Source organism: Cloeon dipterum, chromosome 3 (assembly GCF_949628265.1).
Source record: "Cloeon dipterum chromosome 3, ieCloDipt1.1, whole genome shotgun sequence".
NCBI classification, from domain to species: domain Eukaryota; kingdom Metazoa; phylum Arthropoda; class Insecta; order Ephemeroptera; family Baetidae; genus Cloeon; species Cloeon dipterum.
Window position 1 is genome coordinate 29,027,812 of NC_088788.1, and position 19,521 is coordinate 29,047,332.

Genomic DNA, 19,521 nt, shown 5'->3' on the forward strand with positions numbered 1-19,521 from the left:
TTTTAGATTCTAAAACTTGATAAAAAAATATTTTGCTATTTTTAAAGATTTTAATACGTTTCTAAAGCATTACAAATCGTATTAAATTTGAGGCATACTTGTAAATATATATAAATTATCGAAGCTCTATGCACATAAATATTTCTTCTAGGGTTGCAAGCTTCCAGGTTTTCATTGAAAGTGCCGATTTGAATTTATTAAAAAATATGAACGTTTTTTGAAAACTGGAGGCTGACAACCTTAGATTCTACAGGTACATTGTATGATATAAGTTCTGTTGATGCTTTCCATGAGCCTATTGCGCCTCCTGCACTTCCTTCATTTCCTCCTCTTTAAGATTAAGAACTTCATCTCTGTTGACAAAGTAAAACGACGGCTGTCTCCCCCTCTGAATTTAACGGAACTTTGTTAAGAATTTTACTGCTAAAACTTATTTCAATTAAATTACCAAATCTTTGATAACCCTCTTAGCTCCCGCCTTGACAAGAATCATGCTCAACTTCTCAGCGTTTTCCATCGCCATGGCATAGTGCAACGCAGTTCTCTCCAGCTGAAATCAAAACCAAATCTTCAGCCAAATTGTCATTTTGGAAGGGCGTGTCTGCTGAAATTTTAAACTTCCAGCAAACACACTATGCTCAAAAATAGAGGTTAAAAAAATAAATGATCTCTGCACTTACATTGTCTCCGGCTGCTAGACAAATTGGAAACTTGATCGCGATGAACTCGACGATTTGCTCCTTCTCGGCTAGCACTGCGACGTGAAGGGCGCACCTTCCGAACTTGTTGCGCGCCACTGCAAGCCGACTAGAAGTGAGCACCTCGCGCACTTTGCCCAAGTCGCCGTCTCGAATCGCCGAGTGGATCCAATCGCGGCGGCTCTGAGGCACGTTGTTAGGATATTGAATTGCCTTTGCAAAAGCAGACACGCGCTTACCTCGAAAACGGAGACTGACGTTAAGAAAGAAACACTTTCCTGTACGTTTGCTGCCGACACCAAATCGAGAATTCCGTCGCCTTTCGCGTTTTTCACGTCCAGGATGTGATCGTAGCCGTCCATAAGCAACTCTTCAAGTCTGGTTGTGTCACCTTTAAGGATTCATGCCAAATATTAATTATTTTTAGCTTTGATAATTTTTATATCAAACATTGCCTTATACAGAAATTTATAGGACTGAAATTTTTTTAAATTTGATTCTTTTTCTTTTAATTTAATTTTTTGGTTATACCCGCAAAATAAATTTATTATTTTATGTATCAATCAATTAGAAAATTTCATTATCCGCCAAAATTCACCTTCCATGGCGAGAAGCAAAACCCATTCATCTATATCCCTCGCATTCTCGGGCAGTCCAGCTTCGAGGGCGACGTCCCTAGGCGTCCTGTAAAGCAAGTCCCGCTGTCCGACGCTGAGCCCAGCCTCCCTGAGGATTTGGGCGAAAGCGTTACGGCTGTGTGCGCGCACAGCCGCGAAGTGCAGCATGCTCTGGCCGAACTCGTCCTGCCGAGACAACAGTAGCAGAGAAAAGGGCAAACGAGTGCGAGGTTTTACTCTGTTGGTGCTGCCGACGCCACTCGCCATCGAGCCCGCCGTTTCGAGGCGTTGATCGTGGCCTCGCGATGGCGCCGTCAACAGGCGCTGCTCCTCAGTCGCGTCATCGCCGCCGTCGAGGGGCTTCTTGCTTGTTTCGGGGGTCATCGCGCCATTTGATTCTTGCTACATACACGGAGGATAATTTTTTTAATATTAAAATTAAATATCCATCACATCACATTTCTAATTTTTAAGGAGTACATTGAGTGGCTTTGGATTCAGAAATTAAAAGAACGGTAATTTCCAGCGACTATATTACGACTCTATTTTTTTACGTAATATCCCATCCAGCTCCGTAAGAGTTTTAGGGACCGAATTAAATCTGTAAAATACAGAATGCAGTATAGGTACTTGTTATCTAACCTCAAAACATATTGAATGTTGCTACATTAAAAATTATTCACTCTCTTACCAACTATTTATATTAAATAACCAACAACGAAAGTTTCATTTATAGGTTGCATACATTCATACCAAGTGTGAGGAAACGAGCGAATATGCATTATGTCGACGGAGTGCTAGCTGGGCATGCGGCCATGCAAAATCGCTCCATTTGGAGAAGCTACCTTCTCGAGGCTATCGAGCAGCGCGGAGAGCTTTTTTGCATCACTTTTTGTACTTTTGTTCGCATATTGGTAGAGGAAATTTGCCAGGTAGGAAATTGGGTGCTGGGGTCGCTTTTTTGATACCTCCTTCAGGCCCTCGAGCAGTGGCTCTTGAAGTGCTGAAAACCAAACCGTGGACGCGCGATTGGTATGGCAAAAATAATGAAACAGCACACTCTGTGTGTATGTGTTTGGTGCCCTTTGTTCAGTTCCTCCCTTCTTCTGTTTGTAAGGGTGAGTGTAATTCCGCCAAGCGAAACAGACCCGCTGTTTGTATGATTGTGCATTCGGAAAAAATATATAAATGTTGTTCTTTTGTTTGATGTGTGCGTGTTTGAGAAAAGTCAAAATTGTTTTTTGCTTCACTTGCTCAACTCTATTTCCGTTTACCTTTTCCGTCGTAGTGTGCTGTGTCCGGTGGCAATGAATTTTTCACTAAAACATTGAAACGGTTCATTTTTCAATATTTCATTTCTGATAATAGCTGTTTAAAGTAAAAATCTGAACGTATAGTGCAAACAAAGATCTTAAAAAGCAAATTAATATTTTATACCAATAGGTGGTTCGGTACCAAAAGTCAGGTTCCTCGGCTCGGGTTCAAGCATGTCCATGGTCAAAGCTCCAGCCGCTGAGGTTGCTAGTGTTGCCGTCGGGTCTAGAGGATCGAGGGCGGCCAGCGACGGGTCAGCGCCCAGCTCAAAGAGCAATTTTGCATGACTTTGCTTTTGCTCGTGGTGCAATTGATAGTCCAAGGCAGTGCGTCCACGCTAAGAAAATTAAATAAATTTGATTGCATTTGAGAGTTTAATCACTGTGCGTATTGAGTACCTACGTTTACTTAAAATAAAAATCAATGAAACACGCACTTCCAAGGAATGTAACTATCTAAGATTATTAAAGAAATTTCCAGCAAGCATGGAAATAAATTGAAAACGTTTTGATTTTCTGCTGAAGCCCCCCTGACAAGAATAGGGTTTGAGCATTTAAATAATTTTTTGACCTGAAATTAAGTTACAAACCCGCATAGTCACCATATCGCACTCAGCATGTTTTTTTTAACTTTTTCTTTATACGAGAAGAACATTTCATTATCAGTTTACCATGTCTCTAACGTTGATATCTGCTCCAAGCGACGCCAAAATGCCGTATATGTTGCCCCTATCGGCCAGAACGGCCGAGTAGTGCAAAGCCGTTCTGCCTGCTTGATCTTGTGCCCTGAGAGATTCAGGAAATCGGCCGGCAAGATAACGGACAACTCCCACTTGTTGGTGTAGCACAGCTTTGTGCAGTGGAGTGGCACCGTATTTGTCCCTGGAGGTGACAAATTTGCGTCGCTCCAAGGCTTTCTGAAGGGAAACTATGTCACCCGTTTCAGCAGCTTCGTGCACTTTATGGATTTTGATCTAGGCAAGTGAGTTTTTAAAGTCTTTTTAGTGTGTAGATAAAAAAATAATTACCATATAATCTGGGACGTTTTCCAAAAGCCCCTGGACGTAAGGATTGTCAGAGCGAAGCCCCAAAAGCTTCTCTCCATGACCGTTGAGAACCATTTCGGCTAGTTTTTCTGTGTTTTCTTCTACAACAAGCTTTTTTGCTTCAATTAGAACAGGATCTTCGTTAGAGGATCTTGGTGGCATAATTTCGGCGGTGGCAGCTTCAACTTCTACCACTTTGGCTTGTGCTATTTCCGAATCAACAACTGCTGGGTCGAATTGCTCCACTAATTGACTTTGCGTTTCTTCAAGATAGTCTTGTGCCGTGTTTCCAGTCTGAAAATTATCGTTACAGGTTTAAGTGAAATATGAAATTTTGTGCAATTTACAGCATCTTTCGCTTTTTCTGGTGCTCCATGTGCCAAAAGAAGTTGGTAACAAATCATAGCTTTTTCTGGGTCGAGACACATTGCAGCGTAATGAAGAGGCGTTCGTCCCTCCTAACACACAATTTTACAAAATATATTACGATTCAATAAATGCAAAATGATATTTTAAGATATTCCGTCAGGAATTATTTAACACGCATTTCAAATAAAAAATCTTGTAATAAGATTGTAATAATTATTGTACCCAATCAGGTATTGTTGCTCCCTGTGGAAAAATGTTGAGCAAATTTCTGGCCATCGTCTCGTTTCCCGCCCTGACCGCCACGTGGAGGGGCTGGGCACCTTCTTCATCCCTGGCTAAAACAATCCTCTTGTAAACTTCAAGTAGATCGTTCATTTGATTCATGTTTCCCGTCCTGGCAGCCGAGTGCACTAATTTCATTGCCTCCTGCGGGGGCATTCAATGGAATGAGTCTATTGATCGTTTTAAGAAAACAAAAAGTTTAACCATGAATCCGGGGGCACGCTCAATGAAAGCCTTGAACTCCTCCTGCTTAGGGGAGTTGCTGATCAATTTCATTACTCGCGGCCCGCGGCCTTCGAGTAGCGCGTCCTCCAGCCGAGCCATATCGAGGTTGCGGACCCACTTTTCAATCAATGGCGCGTGCATTCGGGTGCCTGGAGGCGAGATAGGCCTCACAGGCTTGTCCTTGAATGTGGTAATAGAGCCAGTTAATCCACCAGGAAAACAATCAATAGATAGCTATTGCTAATATCTAATTCAACTCTATATGCTCATATATTTATTACTGTACCGAAGCTAAAATCATTCCTTTTTCATTCTGCGGGGGTTTGATCTCCTCAGGGTTCGGTTTAATTTCTTCTGGCGAAGAATTAGGAGCATTTTCTTCAGTAAGATTTTCCGCTTGAGGCGGTTGCTCAGGAGCGGGAGGCTGCGGTGTTTCAGGGATAGCCTCAACTTGCTCCGTGAGCCCTTCCAAAGGTCGGTTCGAGGAAGTGGTTACTGAGGGTGCGGTGCTGGGCACGGCTGTCGTGTAGGCCACAGGGGCGGGAGTGGACTCAGGAGCGGTGCTGGGCACCGGAGGAGCGAAACGAGAATGGAATATGGTAGGGTTGTAAGGAGTATTGATCCTGCTCAGGGTGAACCCCATCGGATTTTTCGTGGACGTGTTTGGTGAAAAGGAAAAGGTCGTGGGTGGAGTCTGCGTGATGTCAAAATCCCGGGGATTGGGAAAAGCATTGGCAGCAATAGGAATGGTCGACAAGGGATGCCTGCTCACGTAAACGGATGGAGTGGATATTATTCTCGTGCCGAAATTCTCAAAATTGCGAATATACTGGATGGCGCCGTGGGATGTGTTGAGTCGGCTGCCTGAAGTGTCCAGCGCTTTCACTGGACTCGTTGGTGGTTGAGCAGCTTGAGGTAGAATGAACCTACCCACTGAGGTTTCAAGAGGCTTTAGTGGACTGGAAGGGGCGAATTTTGAACTACTGCTTTCGTTGGTTGATTTATTGGTGACAGGCTTTCTTGAGTTTAGCGGCAGGTATGGTGCGAATTTGGTCCCACTTGTTTCCTGAGTGGTTTTTGGTTCGGTTTTTTGTTGTGATTCTAAGTTTACCGTTTCCTTTGGTTTCGCGGGCAGAGGTCGAATGTTTGGCAGGGGTGGTTTTTCAACTTTTTTGGGCATCGGCGGCAATGGAAGAGGTTCGGGCACCATGTTGGTAGCAATTGCATTCGGAGCCACCGTGAGTGAGTTCCAGTTCCAGCTGGAGGGGAGCTTGCTATGTGCCCTAGGGGCTTCAGGAACTTGGCTCAGCAAGGTCGTGTCAATGTGATCATTTGGGTGTTGTGCATAGTACAAAGGCGAGCGTTCTTTCTGTAAAATTAAATAATTAAGTTTTTTTTCTGTTAAATAGATATTTAAATATATCAATTCAATATTATATATATGCTAAAAAATTACAATAAAGCTATTATGTGCAATTTACATTGGTACAGCTGCCTCTTTTTTCAAAATTGCTTCTATGAAAGATAAATTTCACGCAAAACCATTGGATTAAATGACACGTGACGCTTTATGTGGCGGCACTAATAGTATAATAGATACCTTATCCAAGACATTCTCATCGGCTCCCGCGTCTAAAAGAGCTTTGTAAACGGGGTGTTCCGTTTTCAAGAGAGCTGCATAGTGCAAAGGGGTTTTCTTTGTTTCGTCCGCAACTTTCTGTGCATCCGGGAAGCGCGACAAAATCTCTTTCACAATCTCCAAGTGGCCGAGACCAGCAGCCTGTCAAGCGAAAGCGGATCTCGTAAGTCTCAAGTCGGGGGCAGAACAAAAGATTTTACGTCAACAAACAATTACCTTGTGGAGTGGGGTGAGACCATTCTTATCCTTACTTATGACTACGTGCTCAGGTACAGGGGGCGACGTTCGCAAACGCCAGAGTTGCAGGTTGTCCGTGACAGCGGCACAATGAGCCTCTTTTATCACCGTCTGCGCCAATAGCACCGATGATTTCAATTAAAAACACGATGGCATTAATATGATGGGAGACTTACCAGGATATAAGGAACTGACTCGAGGAAGCTGCGGACCTTGGGACTGGCGCTGGTTTCGGGCAAAAGCCGGTCCCCGTGGCCGGCCCACAGCAGTTTTTCCAGTTTCGACAGATCTCGCTCGTGAATCCATTTGCGTATGTGAGCCCGAGTCACAATCACAGGGAGGTCTAAAAAATATTAAAATTACATTCTGTTAAAATTCGCGTTAAAATTATTATGCTGCCATGGAGAGCTATATCTGATCAAGAAATGCATTTTAATTTGTGTAAATTGGTTTTAAAATACTTGCTGTAAATTATGCAAAGCAAGCTTCGTCAATGGGGACAGATAAATGTTTCCGTTTCATCATTTCTCATTTCAGTCAGTGTCGTGCGGTGCATGTTTGACTGATTCACGTGCTGCTACAAAGGAGCCGTGCTGTTTACACAACGTGAACAGTGCAATTTCGATCGGCCATGGAAAACAAATTGAGCAAATGCGCTGGAAATCAAGGTCAGCAATGACTTATTCATGCCCTATCGTTTCCTTAGACAGGCTGATCTAGGTCGGGCGACTGTCACTGGCCGACCCTTCAATCGTAATTGCTTAATATATCGTTTATCGACGTTGCACACATAAAGCTAGTGGCTGCATTCGCATGAATATTCTAAGCTCCAGACATGTTTTTGACGAACGGTCAATTACCCTGGGGGCTATCGCAGCACGCGGCAAGCTGGCAAAGAAATGTGAGCTAGATCGCCTTCCATTCGTGATCGCAAAGTTGGGAAACACTAATTGAGCACACCTTATAGGTGCCACCGACTCGATTATAGCGCGGTTTCGTTGCGCCAAGTTTAATTAATCTGTCCTCTTTGATAAAGTTTGCTCTTGCGCGCAATGTAAGCCTTATGAATTTATAGTAAAACTTTGGCCGCCAAGGCAAACTTAAGATTTTAAGGTGCAAAATAAACAGTTCAGGAAACCTGGATCCTGGCGCCGCACTCTTTTCAATGAGCCTAAGCTGCTTCCAGAAGCGTTTTTGCTCATGTTGAGGTAGTGCTTGGCCCTGTTACCTCGGCGGTCCACCACGTCTAGGTCCGCCCCCGCCGCCTCCAGCAATCCCCACATGTAGTTAGCCTCTGGACTGGCACCGCAGTAATGCAATGCCGTCCGCCCTTCCTAAACACGGACGAAAATCACTGTGCTATTTATTGGTCTTTAGCTCGAGAAAATTAGAGTTAAGGAAAATTTCAAACAGGTTTAATCGAAAACTATTCAATCATTTGATTTTGAAATTAAAATTGAATTTTAAAGCTCTTTTGTTAGACGGTTCTTGTTGCGGTTAAATGAGAAATATATTGATGGCAGAAAAATGTGTGCTGAAAAATTAGTCGTTCTTCTAGTTTGTTTGACAGCCGAAACTAGTAGACTCAAGACTAAACTATTAAAACCAAGGAATTGATGTTATGTGGATATGGTTATCACTTCAGATAAGGGGGTCTAACTTAAATAAGAAAATTAGTTTGATTTAATTTTTTAATTAATAAACGATTTAGAACTAGTCTGGAGCGTAGCATCTTAAAAGGGAGAAATTTATCTCACGTGGTCTTTAAGATTGATGGTCTGTGGATACTTCTCGACCAGCATCTCTGCGAGGGCAATATGGCCCCTGAGTACGGCTTTGTGCAGGAGGCCGAGACCAGCGGCATCCTTGCTCACAGCAAGACGGGCACCCTCATCGCCCTTGTCCAGCATGGCGGCCACTTCTTCCGTCTTGCCATCCTCGGCGGCGATGTGCACTTCCTCCTGCCGGGCCATCAGCGAGGGCAGGGTTCTCAGGAAACTGCGGGCAGCTGGCACAGGAGGACGTTCTCCCAACAGACGGTGGCCCTGACCGTCGGTGACCAGTTGGCGGAGACGTTCGATGTCTCCCTCCTTTAGCCACTGCCTCAACGCTTCGGGCTTCAGTGCGGGCACCGCTGCGAAGCGTCCAAGGGGTGAAGAAAACATGTTATTCTTCAAAAGAATCAAACACTACTGTTAAAATAAAATGTCCAATTGGGCAATAATAAAGTGCGTGAGCAGTTCTAAAGCTAATTAAAATTTTATCTGAGCATTGATCTGGGTTAAAACTTTGGAACCGGGCTAAATCATTCTCCTAATACTCGTCAAATAAATCATTATCCTAAAATATAATTTATTTTGGGATCGAAAAAATAAGTGTCAGGTCAGAGCAATTACTAAAATCCACTTACAAAACACACAAAACGAATTGCTGATCATTTTTCTTGCAGACTAAATCTACACAACCAGTTAAAGCCTTATCAACATGATCTAATTATGTGTATGACGATTAGACGAACAGCAACGGTTATTATTGCAAAACACAAAGGTGGCTGTATAAAATATTGAATAATTGAAATAAACCGTTCTGCGAGGCTAATTGACCCGCACACGCGATGCACTGAACTTGATATGTATTAACTGTGTCAGAAGGACGCAAACAGATTTAATTGTGTCCACGCCGAGGGTGGCCTGACGACTGAGGATCGCCCAACAATTTCAACAAGACTCGAACCCGGGACTAAAGGGGTACGGCGTGGCACCATTGTGGCTCAGCGCGGGAAATTCCGCACCCTTGCACCCTTTGTTGACGCGAAAACCTTTGATCGACGCGGAAATCAGGTTAATCGATACAGAGAATTAAATGCGTTAACTCGGCGTAGTTTGTCCATTTCGTTTTTTCATTTATGCGCCTGTGGGTGCACACTGACACGATTCTTACTGTGACACACATTCGGTGACGCACGAAAACAACGCATGACCAATATATTATGAGAATGCTCACGCGTGTTTGAGTACACAAAATTCAATTTTTGTATGCCACCATTTTGGCCTAGTTTACTCTTCTTTGATTCGGTTGCCATTACTTTTCATATCACAAGTTTAATAATTAACAAGTAAATGTTTTTGCAAATATTTATGTTGACTAAATGTAACACAAGCTTATATTGTAAATTCACTGAAATATCTATTGGGTGTGTTGTTCAGTATCACTTGACTGACTGTGAATATCAAAGAGATGAATAAATAAATACAAATAATAATTAGTAAAATGAAAAAAATGTGGTGTAAATCTTGTCCACCTGGTCATGTAAGATTATTAACTATGAGGCGGATATGGAGCCAAACTCCTATTCCATTTTCATTTTTGGTTTGTGGAAACATTTTTTTTTTAGGAAAATTGTTGTTGAGATTTTGAACTCAAATTAGTTTCGCTGGACATGGCACTTGTCAAGTCGCAATTTTTAGTGCCAAAGCGTTTAATTCTAAAGGACCCATATGAAGCGGATAAATTCTTACTCTTATTTAAGTCACTATAATAATAAAATTCAATCTAAATTTATTTGTTTATCTAAATACGTTGTTAATGTTAGTCTTCAAAGATCAAATTTATATTTTTGCTACAAATTTCGTTCAGATGTGTACATATTTAATTTCGGTATAGGTCCTTGTGTTCAACTATATAGCCTATGTAGTAATATAAAAGCTATAAATGAAGAAAAATCAAGCAGCACATATTCAGCAGTACAATTTCATCCCTCTTCCCTAAAATTCAATTTGAAACCAATATATCTACTTAATACGCTTTTATATCCGTTTGCTGACATGAGACTAAATATTTAATCTCAAAAAATTCAAACAAGCTTGCTCGGTTTATTTTAATTTTGTTTTAAATTAAGAGAGCGCCTTGATCATATTTGAATTATGATAAATTGATCTTTGCATTAAAATTAGCAGCACAATTTTGAAGACAAAATATCAATCCACTTGACTCATTTCTTCCCTCTCTTGTAAATTGATGAGAAGGCGGGTGCAATTTGCGAGCTCAAATTGAACAGTAGCAGTTACTTTGTTCAATTACTTACAATACTTACAAATAATATGGTTAATATTTAAGTCTATATTATTACAGTATTGCACTCTATGGAATTTTTTATGACATGTGTGTGTGTGTCTGCGTTTCACACACGGTTTTTTCATGCTGGCGCACTTCCACTACGGCGGTTGCCGATGCACGCGATGTCAAGAGCGGCGCGCGAGGAATTCTCTCTCCCACTTGTTGGCCGTCTCGCTCGCGCTCGCAATCAGAGGCTCTGCCGTTGTAATGAGAATGTTATGCAAAGCACCTCAATCGAGATGGTGCTCGTAATGATGTAACTGTTCAATTTGAGCACGCAAATTGCACCCGCCTTCTCATCAATTTGGGAGTGAGGGAAGAAACGAGTCAAGTGGATGACACGCACCGTCTTGATATTTTGTCTTTAAAATTGTGCTGCTAATTTTAATGCAAAGAACAAGACGTTGCAATTTTTCATAAAAATTTATGGTATGTTTTCATATACCAAACATGATTAAGGCTCTCTTAAAATTAAAATAAATCCAAAAAGCTTGTTAGAATTTTCCAAGAAGTATTAAATATTAATATTTAGTTTCTTTTCAGCAAACGGTTAAATATAAAGCGTAATTAGTTAAAGTTGCAGGGTTTTGCCTTCATGATTTCATCTCATACGCTTTTAATCGTACAGATCCAGTTTGGATTCATTTGATCTTGCTACGCAAAAAAGTAATTAAACACTTCTTTCGATATTCACCACCCCCTTCTTTTAAGAAGAACCTATAGGTCATACTTTTAAATGCGTAAAAATAATCATGGTTATTGTAACTCAATGAATAGAACTTAAAACTTGCCAAATGGTACACTGGTTTTCCATTTTGAAAGAAACTAATTTTTTTTAAAGTTAAGTATTTGGCAAAGCAAAACCATCCCCAAAATGAGTCGCTCCCAGTTGCATTCAAAATATAAGGGGAAATTAATTTTACTTGAGAGAAAATGGTTTTTAAACTGTCACCGGCGAAAAATTACTATAAAAGAGGACAAATGACCGATTATGTGAAATGGGATTGTACCTCTTGGTGGACTGATGTGCTGATAGAGTCCTGTCGTGGTGAAGTTTCTGTGAGGGTGTCTGCAGTTAGCGGCCCTGGGCTGTGCCATGCGGCGTCAGCAGAACTCACGGCATGGTCGGTATCGGACGGTCGACGGACACCTGCCGAGTGTGGGATGGGGCGCGACGCCTCGGGTGCCGCCGCGTCGGTCGATGCCATGCATGCCATTATGTGTCCTGTGGGTTGCTAACAACACGGGTATCCAAGTTCCAAGTGACCACCTCTTTTTAATTATTCATTCGCCGCAATTTCGCCGACTTTTTATTCCCTTTTGTTCGAGCGAAGACCCTGTCTTTGATGATCTCATTAAGATTAATTCGCGTCGATTCTCTGGAAAATTGGCCCACTGACCTGCATCGCTGTGTTTTATTGAAAAGCGATTTTTACTTAATCTCTGAATACCAAACGTATACTTTTAGTTGCATTTTAGTGTTCTATTAACTGTGCTACTTTTTATTTGGAACGACTTGATTTTCAGGCATGTCCAAAAAATATTTAGAAATATAAACTGGGAGTTCGGATAAGTAGGATAAAAAATGAGAGGTTAATGAAATTCAGAATTTAATAAAATGATAAATAAGACATATTTGAGCTCAATTAAAAGATTAAGCAATATTTTGCTCAATGTTGCATCTTGTCATGTTGTCTGGTTTGGCGATTGTTTTTTTTATTGCTAAAGCTTCCCAAAACTAAGAGCTGTATTATCAATGTCCGGAAATCCGAAACACGATACATTTCCGTGTTAGTCGACGCAGTGACACCGCGCGTGGTCAGTATAGAATATCTTAACCAGACAAACTCGTTTATGTGTTTGGACCTATACGCATGCCGGCAGCGAACGTGCCATACGAGCTGATGAGAGAGGCGCGATAAACTGCAAATGAGTCAATATCAGGAGCATTGTCCTATTTACTGCACGAACTCAGCAGGCTACACCTTTTTCAGCTCGCTGACGTTTGCAGCCAAATAGTTTAGTTGAAACACCCAATGACGTAGTTTATATTTTATGTTAAGAGGAACTACCGGATTGTGACAAAAACTTGCTTGCATTGGATAGAAGTTTCAAAAGTTTATTTATATGAATGGAATTTAGTTGTGTAATATTTAATTTAGAACAATCAACCAGAGTCGAATTCGCCTATTCTGATGGTGACTTGGAAGGATAATTGATTTTTGTCCTCCTTCTCTGAAGCTGATGAGCACCTGCTCAAAACCGCACAAGGAGATTCACTCTCTGGACTGCCTTTAGAATGCAGCAATAACTCCTCGCAGAATTCTTGGTAGAAAATTGGCGCTCTTCCCAACTGGAATCAAGCAGTTGCAAATAAACAAAAGGATAGATTTCAATGGTGATGATTAATCATCGAGTTATTGATTGGGGGATATATCTATCGAATTATTTAGCTCAAGATAAAAATATCAGGAAATACTAAAGCTTCAATGTAATGACTGTTGCTCTAAAAACTGTTGCAAAAAATACATATTTAAACTAAAGGGAAATATATGTTTAAAAATCACAGTTTTGCTAAACTATTTCACAAAATAATGAAAATAACAAGAAACTCCACTTTAGCAACAAACTCAACAGAGCGTTGTCAAATCAGATCGGGTGGTGGCTGTGATCGTCACTCGCAAATATTAATTAAGGCTGTGAAATAGCAGCATTGTGGCATGATTCATTAATTTGAGTGAGATAGCTTGTCCGGAGAAACCCATTCATAGTTTGCAATAGAGGCGTTTCATTATGAAATTCCAGCAGGAGTGACATTGATTAGCAAGGGCAAGGAATTGCGCCGCGCGTGTTTATGAAAGGGCCCGTGCTCATCAATCACTTTTGCAATAAACAACGAAAATAGTGTCACGCGGTTATATGTTGCATTTTCATGCTGGAATTGGGTCAAGGGACTGAGAAGAATTTGCACGTCGAAAGCAGCTAAAAATTAATGCATTAAAGAGATTGCTGGTCTAGTTCTACGCCGTCTAATATTAAAGTATCAAGTTACATAATGCGTTGATTTTCATCCATTGACAAAAAAGTATGTACTTAATTATTAAGGTGATATATTATATAATTTTAACTATTCAAATACAATATACCTTAATATTCTCACTCCACAAAATCAGCCCTTTATAACTTTAAGGATATTGAAAGATTAATCAAAATTGCAAAATTCTGAAATTTATATTTTAATAATGTCTTTAGATCATAATATAAGTGTCCTTGATTTTTATTATGATTTTATAGAACAATTTTGAGATTATTACCAAATCCTCGACGTCCTCTGGAGCACCTTCATCTACCAGAAATTGGTACCAGGAAAATCCACTGGTGTCTCCACCGCCTTGCGTGACACCGTCTAGAGCAGCGGCATAATGCAGAGGTGTGCGCCCCATCTGGGAAAGCAAATAAATTGCATGACTAAATTAAAGTTACATTGCAATGCGCAACTTGCTGGGAAGCTCAATATCAAAGTGACTCTGCTTTACAAAAAATGGCATTTAAATGGTTTGTAAACGAAATGACTACGTACACCATATAAAAATATGGGTTGCATAACTATATAAAAATTGGAAATGTTTTTCGCAATGGGAGAAAATTAATTTCATGGCACTCTTGCCATTAAAATCTTCTTGGTTGGGCGGTAGTTAGCTGTCTTCAAGTAGGTACACAAAATATTTAAATTTCCATTCTAGAGTTTTTTTGTGAGTATTTTTCACTGTTTGAAAATGGTTCGGATAAGTAAAGATAAAATTTTCTGCTCAGTTCAATTTCAGCATTCGTGCTAGTACCGTGCGCGCCCTTCTCGGTCCTCTGACAGGGACAAAAAGCAAAAAAAATTATTATAAGATATAATTTTATCACAGGGAGATGCTAGTAGCGGCGTTGTCAAGATTTTTGTACTCTTTTATTCTCTCTACTTTTACTTTTAGATATGAGTACAGCCGGACACGTTTTCATCAAACGCTAATCCAAAATTCTCAACAGCTAATATTGTGTTATGAATTTTATTTTGGTTGGACTGCTGATGGGGCCTGTGGGGCAAAAACAGTGTCAGTACAAAAGATACTGTAAGTTATAACATAATTTTTTCTTTTACTATTTATCGAATTCTTCCATTTTGTTTTGCCTATGGGAGAACCCATTGTAAAACTCGGTAAAATCAAATGATGAGCTACATTTAAACTAAATAATAATAATATCAGATACAAAATTTACTCGCAAAGAGAGCAGCTTAAAATTTTGAAAGAATATTTGTATTTCTTTCCAAAGTGTTAGAAATGTAATAAATAAATAAATAAAGCTTCCATTTCCAGAATGTTTTCCTTCTGCTGCTTACTCTGTCAGTAGCAGAGAGACATCTTGGTGATTTATGAAGTAAATATCTGACGATGGCTATGTGGTTAGCGAGCATGGCCTTTTGGACGGGGGTGCTGCCTGCGTCGTCTCTGGAAGTGGCCAGCTCGGGTTTTTCCAAGATCATGGCCAAGGTCGTTAGGTCACCGGCGGCGGCCGCTTCGTGAACCCTGGCTATGCGACCCTGAAAAAGAAAAAAATCGTCTCATTTATCATGACTACGATCCAGCATGCCAAATTGGCTTCTCGTGTTTCTTTGAGTACGAACTATGCAACCTGCGTGACTCAAGTGCCGCGCGTGATGCATACACGGGAATTTTAAACTGACCTCACTCTCTGTAATTAGTGTAGTGGAGAAGGTAAGGTTTTTATTCTAAATTGTGGTATTAAAATTCAGTTCACACCGGTGATAAAATTTAAAGACTGTAGCAATAATTACAGATTGTGGAGTAAAGTCACGCACGGCTCAGAAGCTTAGGTGTTGGAATTTAATCTAAATAGTAGATATTAGCAGTTTTTCTGCTTGTTTAGTAAGGTTTAATAATTCATAAATAACTCATTATTTCAAACTGTCAGATCAAGCTATGAGACTGAAATAGTTTTGGAACAATTTTGCATGAAGCTATTTGACAGTTAATTTAAATTTTAAGAACACTCACTTTATGATATCGCGTGTAGAAATATAATATTAAAATTTAATTTTTGAGTTCAATAACGATTTTAACCAAAACAATCGACTACCTAAAAGGGAATTTTGAAATTGCGCTGTCAATCAACTGAAACACAAAATTTAATCTAATCTCTGCTCTCCTGTAAAGTGGGTTATTTTTTTGGAAAATTCTCAAATACGAAAGAGTGAATAGCTGCAACCCTATATGCAGACAGCCGGTTGTTTCTGGAGAAACGCGTTGATTTGGCATCGTTGGGGTCTTGCGTTGCTCGTGTGCATCACAGGGACTCGAGATTGTCTGCTTATAGGGTTGCAGCTATTCACAAAAGCCTTGGTCTAATGAGCTACAAGAATTCTATATATATTAATACTTATTTGACAAGATTATTTTTGATCATTCGCTTGCACAATTTGACGATATGGACATAGACACTTAGTGCGGGGCAAATGGGGCGCAAACACAGCCGAATATTGATTGCTAAAAAGCTGGACCCTAACAAGGTGTACTAAAACGAGTGAGTGCATTAAATTAAAATGCGCCTTTACGCCACCAAGGTCAGCTTTTGTTTTCCATATGCGCTACTAATAATGAATAATGCTCTTTGATCACGAAACTTCATAAACGCAAGTGCACGAATCAAATCGCGAAGGCGCTTTCTATTACAATCCGGTCAGTAATTGAAACGGACCGACTCTTATCATAAACGTTTGACCATGAGAGACGGAATGAATGAAGTTGTTGAGAGCAGCTTGCCTTGTTTTCTGGCTATGAATATAAAGTTTGAAATATGATATTTGTTTATTTGAAAAATTAGCTACGTTGCGATTAGGCGCTGACCTGATATCGTGGCACTTTTTTGAGGAAGGCATTCACTTTGGGCAGGCGCGACGTCCTTCCCTCAAGCAGCTGGCCGTAGCCGTTTAGCACCGCGTGCTCTAAAGGGGCCAGGTTGCCCACCTCCAACCATAAAGACACCGCCTCCTCCAGGGCGTGCCCTGGTCGAGGCGGAATCTTTACCAGAGGGCCCCAGCACGCCCCACAAAAGCAGGGAACGACCTGAAATAAGAAAAAGAAAATAACGATTTAACGTGAAATTCAACATTTAAAAATATTATGTCTATCAAATAACGTGAATTTAAATTGCCTTGACTGTGTTAAAAAATAAAATTTCGTGCTCTTTTTCATTGCGATTCTGGTAGATTTTTAATGTTATTTACAAAACTAGAATTACCAGGGGCCAGATGCGCGTGACACGCAGGTGTGGCGTCGGCTGGGGTACATAATTCTAAAACGTTCTAGTGAAAATATGGTAAAGGAGCCAGGTTTCGACAATATTGTGATATAATTTTCAATTACATAAATTAATTATATCAATCGGATCTTAATAACACACTCGCGACACCCGTTCGGAAAGCAAAATATAGCTCAAAAGTTAACCAAAATTTAACGCCGTATCTTGGATCTGACCGGCGTATCTGGCCTCCGATGTCTATAGAATCATCAACAACCATAGTCTTATCGAAATCAAGTATTTTTATGCACTATTATTGGAAAACTATATTGCTTTTGTTATTTTCCTCTAGATGGCAATCTGTCAACTCCATCGTCAATTTTAGCTGTCCTTCATAGCCAAACAGGATTGATATGGATATGCAAAGAGAAGCAATTTACTGTTTAACATCAAATTATTTTAAGAGGCACATAATATCAACAATAAATTTATGCTCCTTTTAACTACGTCTCAAATTAAAGGTGACGTTATTTTAATTCGGTTCTATATGTTTTCAAAAGCATGTGAATTTGTTCTTTACTTTACATACAACTATAAAAAAATCTTTTGAAGACCATGAATGGTCTAAAACATTGCTCAGTGTATTATTATTTACAAAATTAATTCCAACATACCGAAATATATAAAAGATCGTTAAAACCTTTTTTTAAATTATTGTACCATAGAAGTAAAATCCTATCAGTTAATCAGCAAAAATTTAAAACGTGATTGTCGATGATCATGTTTGGAAAAATATATCTTAAATGAAAACTGTTTTTATCAGTCAAGATTTAAAATTAAGAGTAAAAATTGCATGGTTAAAGAAAAAGGCAATTTTCGCCACAAATAATCTTTCTCGGTAGGAAAAAACAGCAGCAAAGGCTTTTCTTGTGGCACGAAAAAAGTCACAAAGCACATTCTGTCTTCAAAGGGGTGGAAAATGAAACGCGAGAAACGCAAGTTCAAAGAAAGTGCTAGGCGCTCAATAATTCAGGAGCTGTTGTCCTACCTTGTTCTCCGTGGTGATGCAGCGGCGCGAGTGGTCAGCAGTACCTTAAGGCCACCATGGGGCTGCGTCACGGTTCACCTTGGCAATGGAAAAGCTCCCTCCCTGCTGCCCCGCCTTGCGTGTGTTTGACCAGCAACCAACCGTAACCCCTGCTGCCACTCAAAATCAAGCCCCTTTCCGACTTTGAAATCAAGCAGACAACTTTGGCATGTACAATTTTAGCTACCAAGTCTCAAAACATTCCCTGCACAGGAACAGAGAGTGATGCAAAAAAATATTCTTCGAGAGGCTTCTTATAATTGTTCTCTTTTTGCACACCTGACACACAATTGAAGATTTTTCATTTTTTTAATAGATTAAACAATGAGTAGATCTACTTATTTTACTTTGGAAAAATATAAATAACGTTATCTTTTTTTGTTTTAAATACAAGATGCAGTTCACGAAGAAAATAATAATTGTAAGATTTTCTAATCTGATTGAGCAGCAAAATCGCACGCAATTTAAATTATTTGATCACATTAAAATGTAATCAAATTACAAATATAGCTACAAGTGGGAGTTGATCTGCACTGAATTTTTACCTAATCAGAACAAATATGTGAATTGAATTTGAGTAGAAATTGCTACACAAAGTGAAACGATATTTTTAAAAGGCAAATGAGTTAAAAATTAACTTGGTTTCAGAATAGCTATGCTTGACTCCCTCATAGCCAATGTTATACTTAATCTTAACCAGTGCGAATATCCATATATTTTAGGTTTGTCGACTGCAGTACTTGGAAATTTGTGTAAATGTTTTTCAGCTCTGAAATTTAATATTAAGTAAAAGGTTAACAAAGTTGAAGGTGAAAGACCAGAAATAGCCCTCAAAGTGGTAGCTGGAAAGGGCTTTATGGGCATTCACACGTAACAAATAGCCGCGCTCAAAATGATCGGATCTGCAAAAGCACAATCGCGCAAAATCTGCCCTTGAGAGGATCACAGAGCGTGCATCCTGCGCTCCTCAATCATCATTTTTTCCACCCCTGACTGGGTATGCGGAGAGACCTTGGGTGTCCCAAGAGGGGGCGCATAATTGCCGAAGCGCGTGTGAGGCGCCGTACATGCTATTGCACAGAGTGCTTATTTTTGAATAAGTCTGCCGCCGTGGCCGCTTAATGTGGTGCGCTAATCAGATTCATCAATCCGTTCGCACGCGAGCCGGCCCGCCTCTCGCGTTTCAGCGCCATGAGGGTTGGCAACCCGCCCATCACCCATTGCGAGCACCCTCCTCTCACTTGCTTTAACTTGGAAATGAGCTTCTGTTGAGTCTTGAAATCAAGTGGCCCGCACCGGCCACTTTTAACCAGATAAATTGTTTCTCGTGCGATCACTGTCGTTTTTCAATGAATCGGCTTCATCGGATAGCGGGATTCTCCCAACAACTGTTGAAAACGCGCATGCCGTGTCCATATTGTAACAAGTCTTTTTTTCTATCGTTATTACATGCAAGCTGGTTTAATAATAAGTTATTAATGAATTCGCGACCGTAAATTTGATAAATTATGGCATTAGAGATAACATTGGCCTTGTGTTAATTTCTCTCGCGTGGCTTTTGCTGCAAGTTTTATGGTGCAATTGAT

At 40.2% G+C, this 19,521-nt stretch overlaps 2 protein-coding genes across 8 annotated transcripts; both read right to left on the bottom strand.

Moving 5' to 3' along the window:
• Window positions 1–16: 16 nt before the first annotated feature.
• LOC135938278 (uncharacterized) lies at window positions 17–11,693 on the bottom strand. Of its 7 annotated transcripts, XM_065481871.1 has the most exons (22): window positions 11,553–11,693; window positions 8,184–8,560; window positions 7,565–7,760; window positions 6,603–6,769; window positions 6,406–6,537; window positions 6,151–6,330; window positions 5,381–5,919; window positions 4,837–5,314; window positions 4,530–4,730; window positions 4,266–4,469; window positions 4,022–4,132; window positions 3,657–3,968; window positions 3,300–3,602; window positions 2,753–2,966; window positions 2,590–2,634; window positions 2,284–2,318; window positions 1,553–1,717; window positions 1,297–1,501; window positions 938–1,089; window positions 681–881; window positions 449–550; window positions 17–388 (listed from the first exon to the last, which is right to left on the bottom strand). In XM_065481871.1, exons 1-22 carry the CDS (start codon window positions 11,638–11,640, stop codon window positions 296–298), a joined length of 4,500 nt encoding a protein of 1,499 aa, XP_065337943.1. In that variant the 5' UTR covers window positions 11,641–11,693; the 3' UTR covers window positions 17–295. The 7 variants fall into 7 exon arrangements, 5 of the variants coding, with proteins under 5 accessions (XP_065337943.1, XP_065337942.1, XP_065337941.1 ...); XM_065481870.1 differs by having other exon boundaries at window positions 2,771–2,966; window positions 4,837–5,919; XM_065481869.1 differs by having other exon boundaries at window positions 4,837–5,919.
• Window positions 11,694–12,657: 964 nt separating this feature from the next.
• LOC135939322 (ankyrin repeat domain-containing protein 65-like) lies at window positions 12,658–18,153 on the bottom strand. The gene is made up of 5 exons (XM_065483633.1): window positions 17,897–18,153; window positions 16,455–16,673; window positions 14,930–15,130; window positions 13,857–13,985; window positions 12,658–12,895 (listed from the first exon to the last, which is right to left on the bottom strand). The coding sequence occupies exons 3-5, from the start codon at window positions 15,071–15,073 to the stop codon at window positions 12,710–12,712; spliced, it is 459 nt and encodes a 152-aa protein (XP_065339705.1). The 5' UTR covers window positions 15,074–15,130; window positions 16,455–16,673; window positions 17,897–18,153; the 3' UTR covers window positions 12,658–12,709.
• Between the last annotated feature and the right edge of the window lie 1,368 nt (window positions 18,154–19,521).

Coding starts and splice junctions, on each gene's coding strand:
- LOC135939322 (XM_065483633.1), bottom strand. CDS start 15,073: ATGATCTTGGAAAAACCCGAGCTGGCCACTTCCAGAGACGACGCAGGC. Junction 13,986..14,929: donor GTCTCTCTGCTACTGACAGA/GTAAGCAGCAGA, acceptor TTGCTTTCCCAG/ATGGGGCGCACACCTCTGCA. Junction 12,896..13,856: donor CAGAGGACGTCGAGGATTTG/GTAATAATCTCA, acceptor GCTTGATTCCAG/TTGGGAAGAGCGCCAATTTT.
- LOC135938278 (XM_065481869.1), bottom strand. CDS start 11,640: ATGGCACAGCCCAGGGCCGCTAACTGCAGACACCCTCACAGAAACTTC. Junction 6,331..6,405: donor GTCTCACCCCACTCCACAAG/GTAATTGTTTGT, acceptor TTCGCTTGACAG/GCTGCTGGTCTCGGCCACTT. Junction 551..680: donor GTCTAGCAGCCGGAGACAAT/GTAAGTGCAGAG, acceptor TTTTGATTTCAG/CTGGAGAGAACTGCGTTGCA.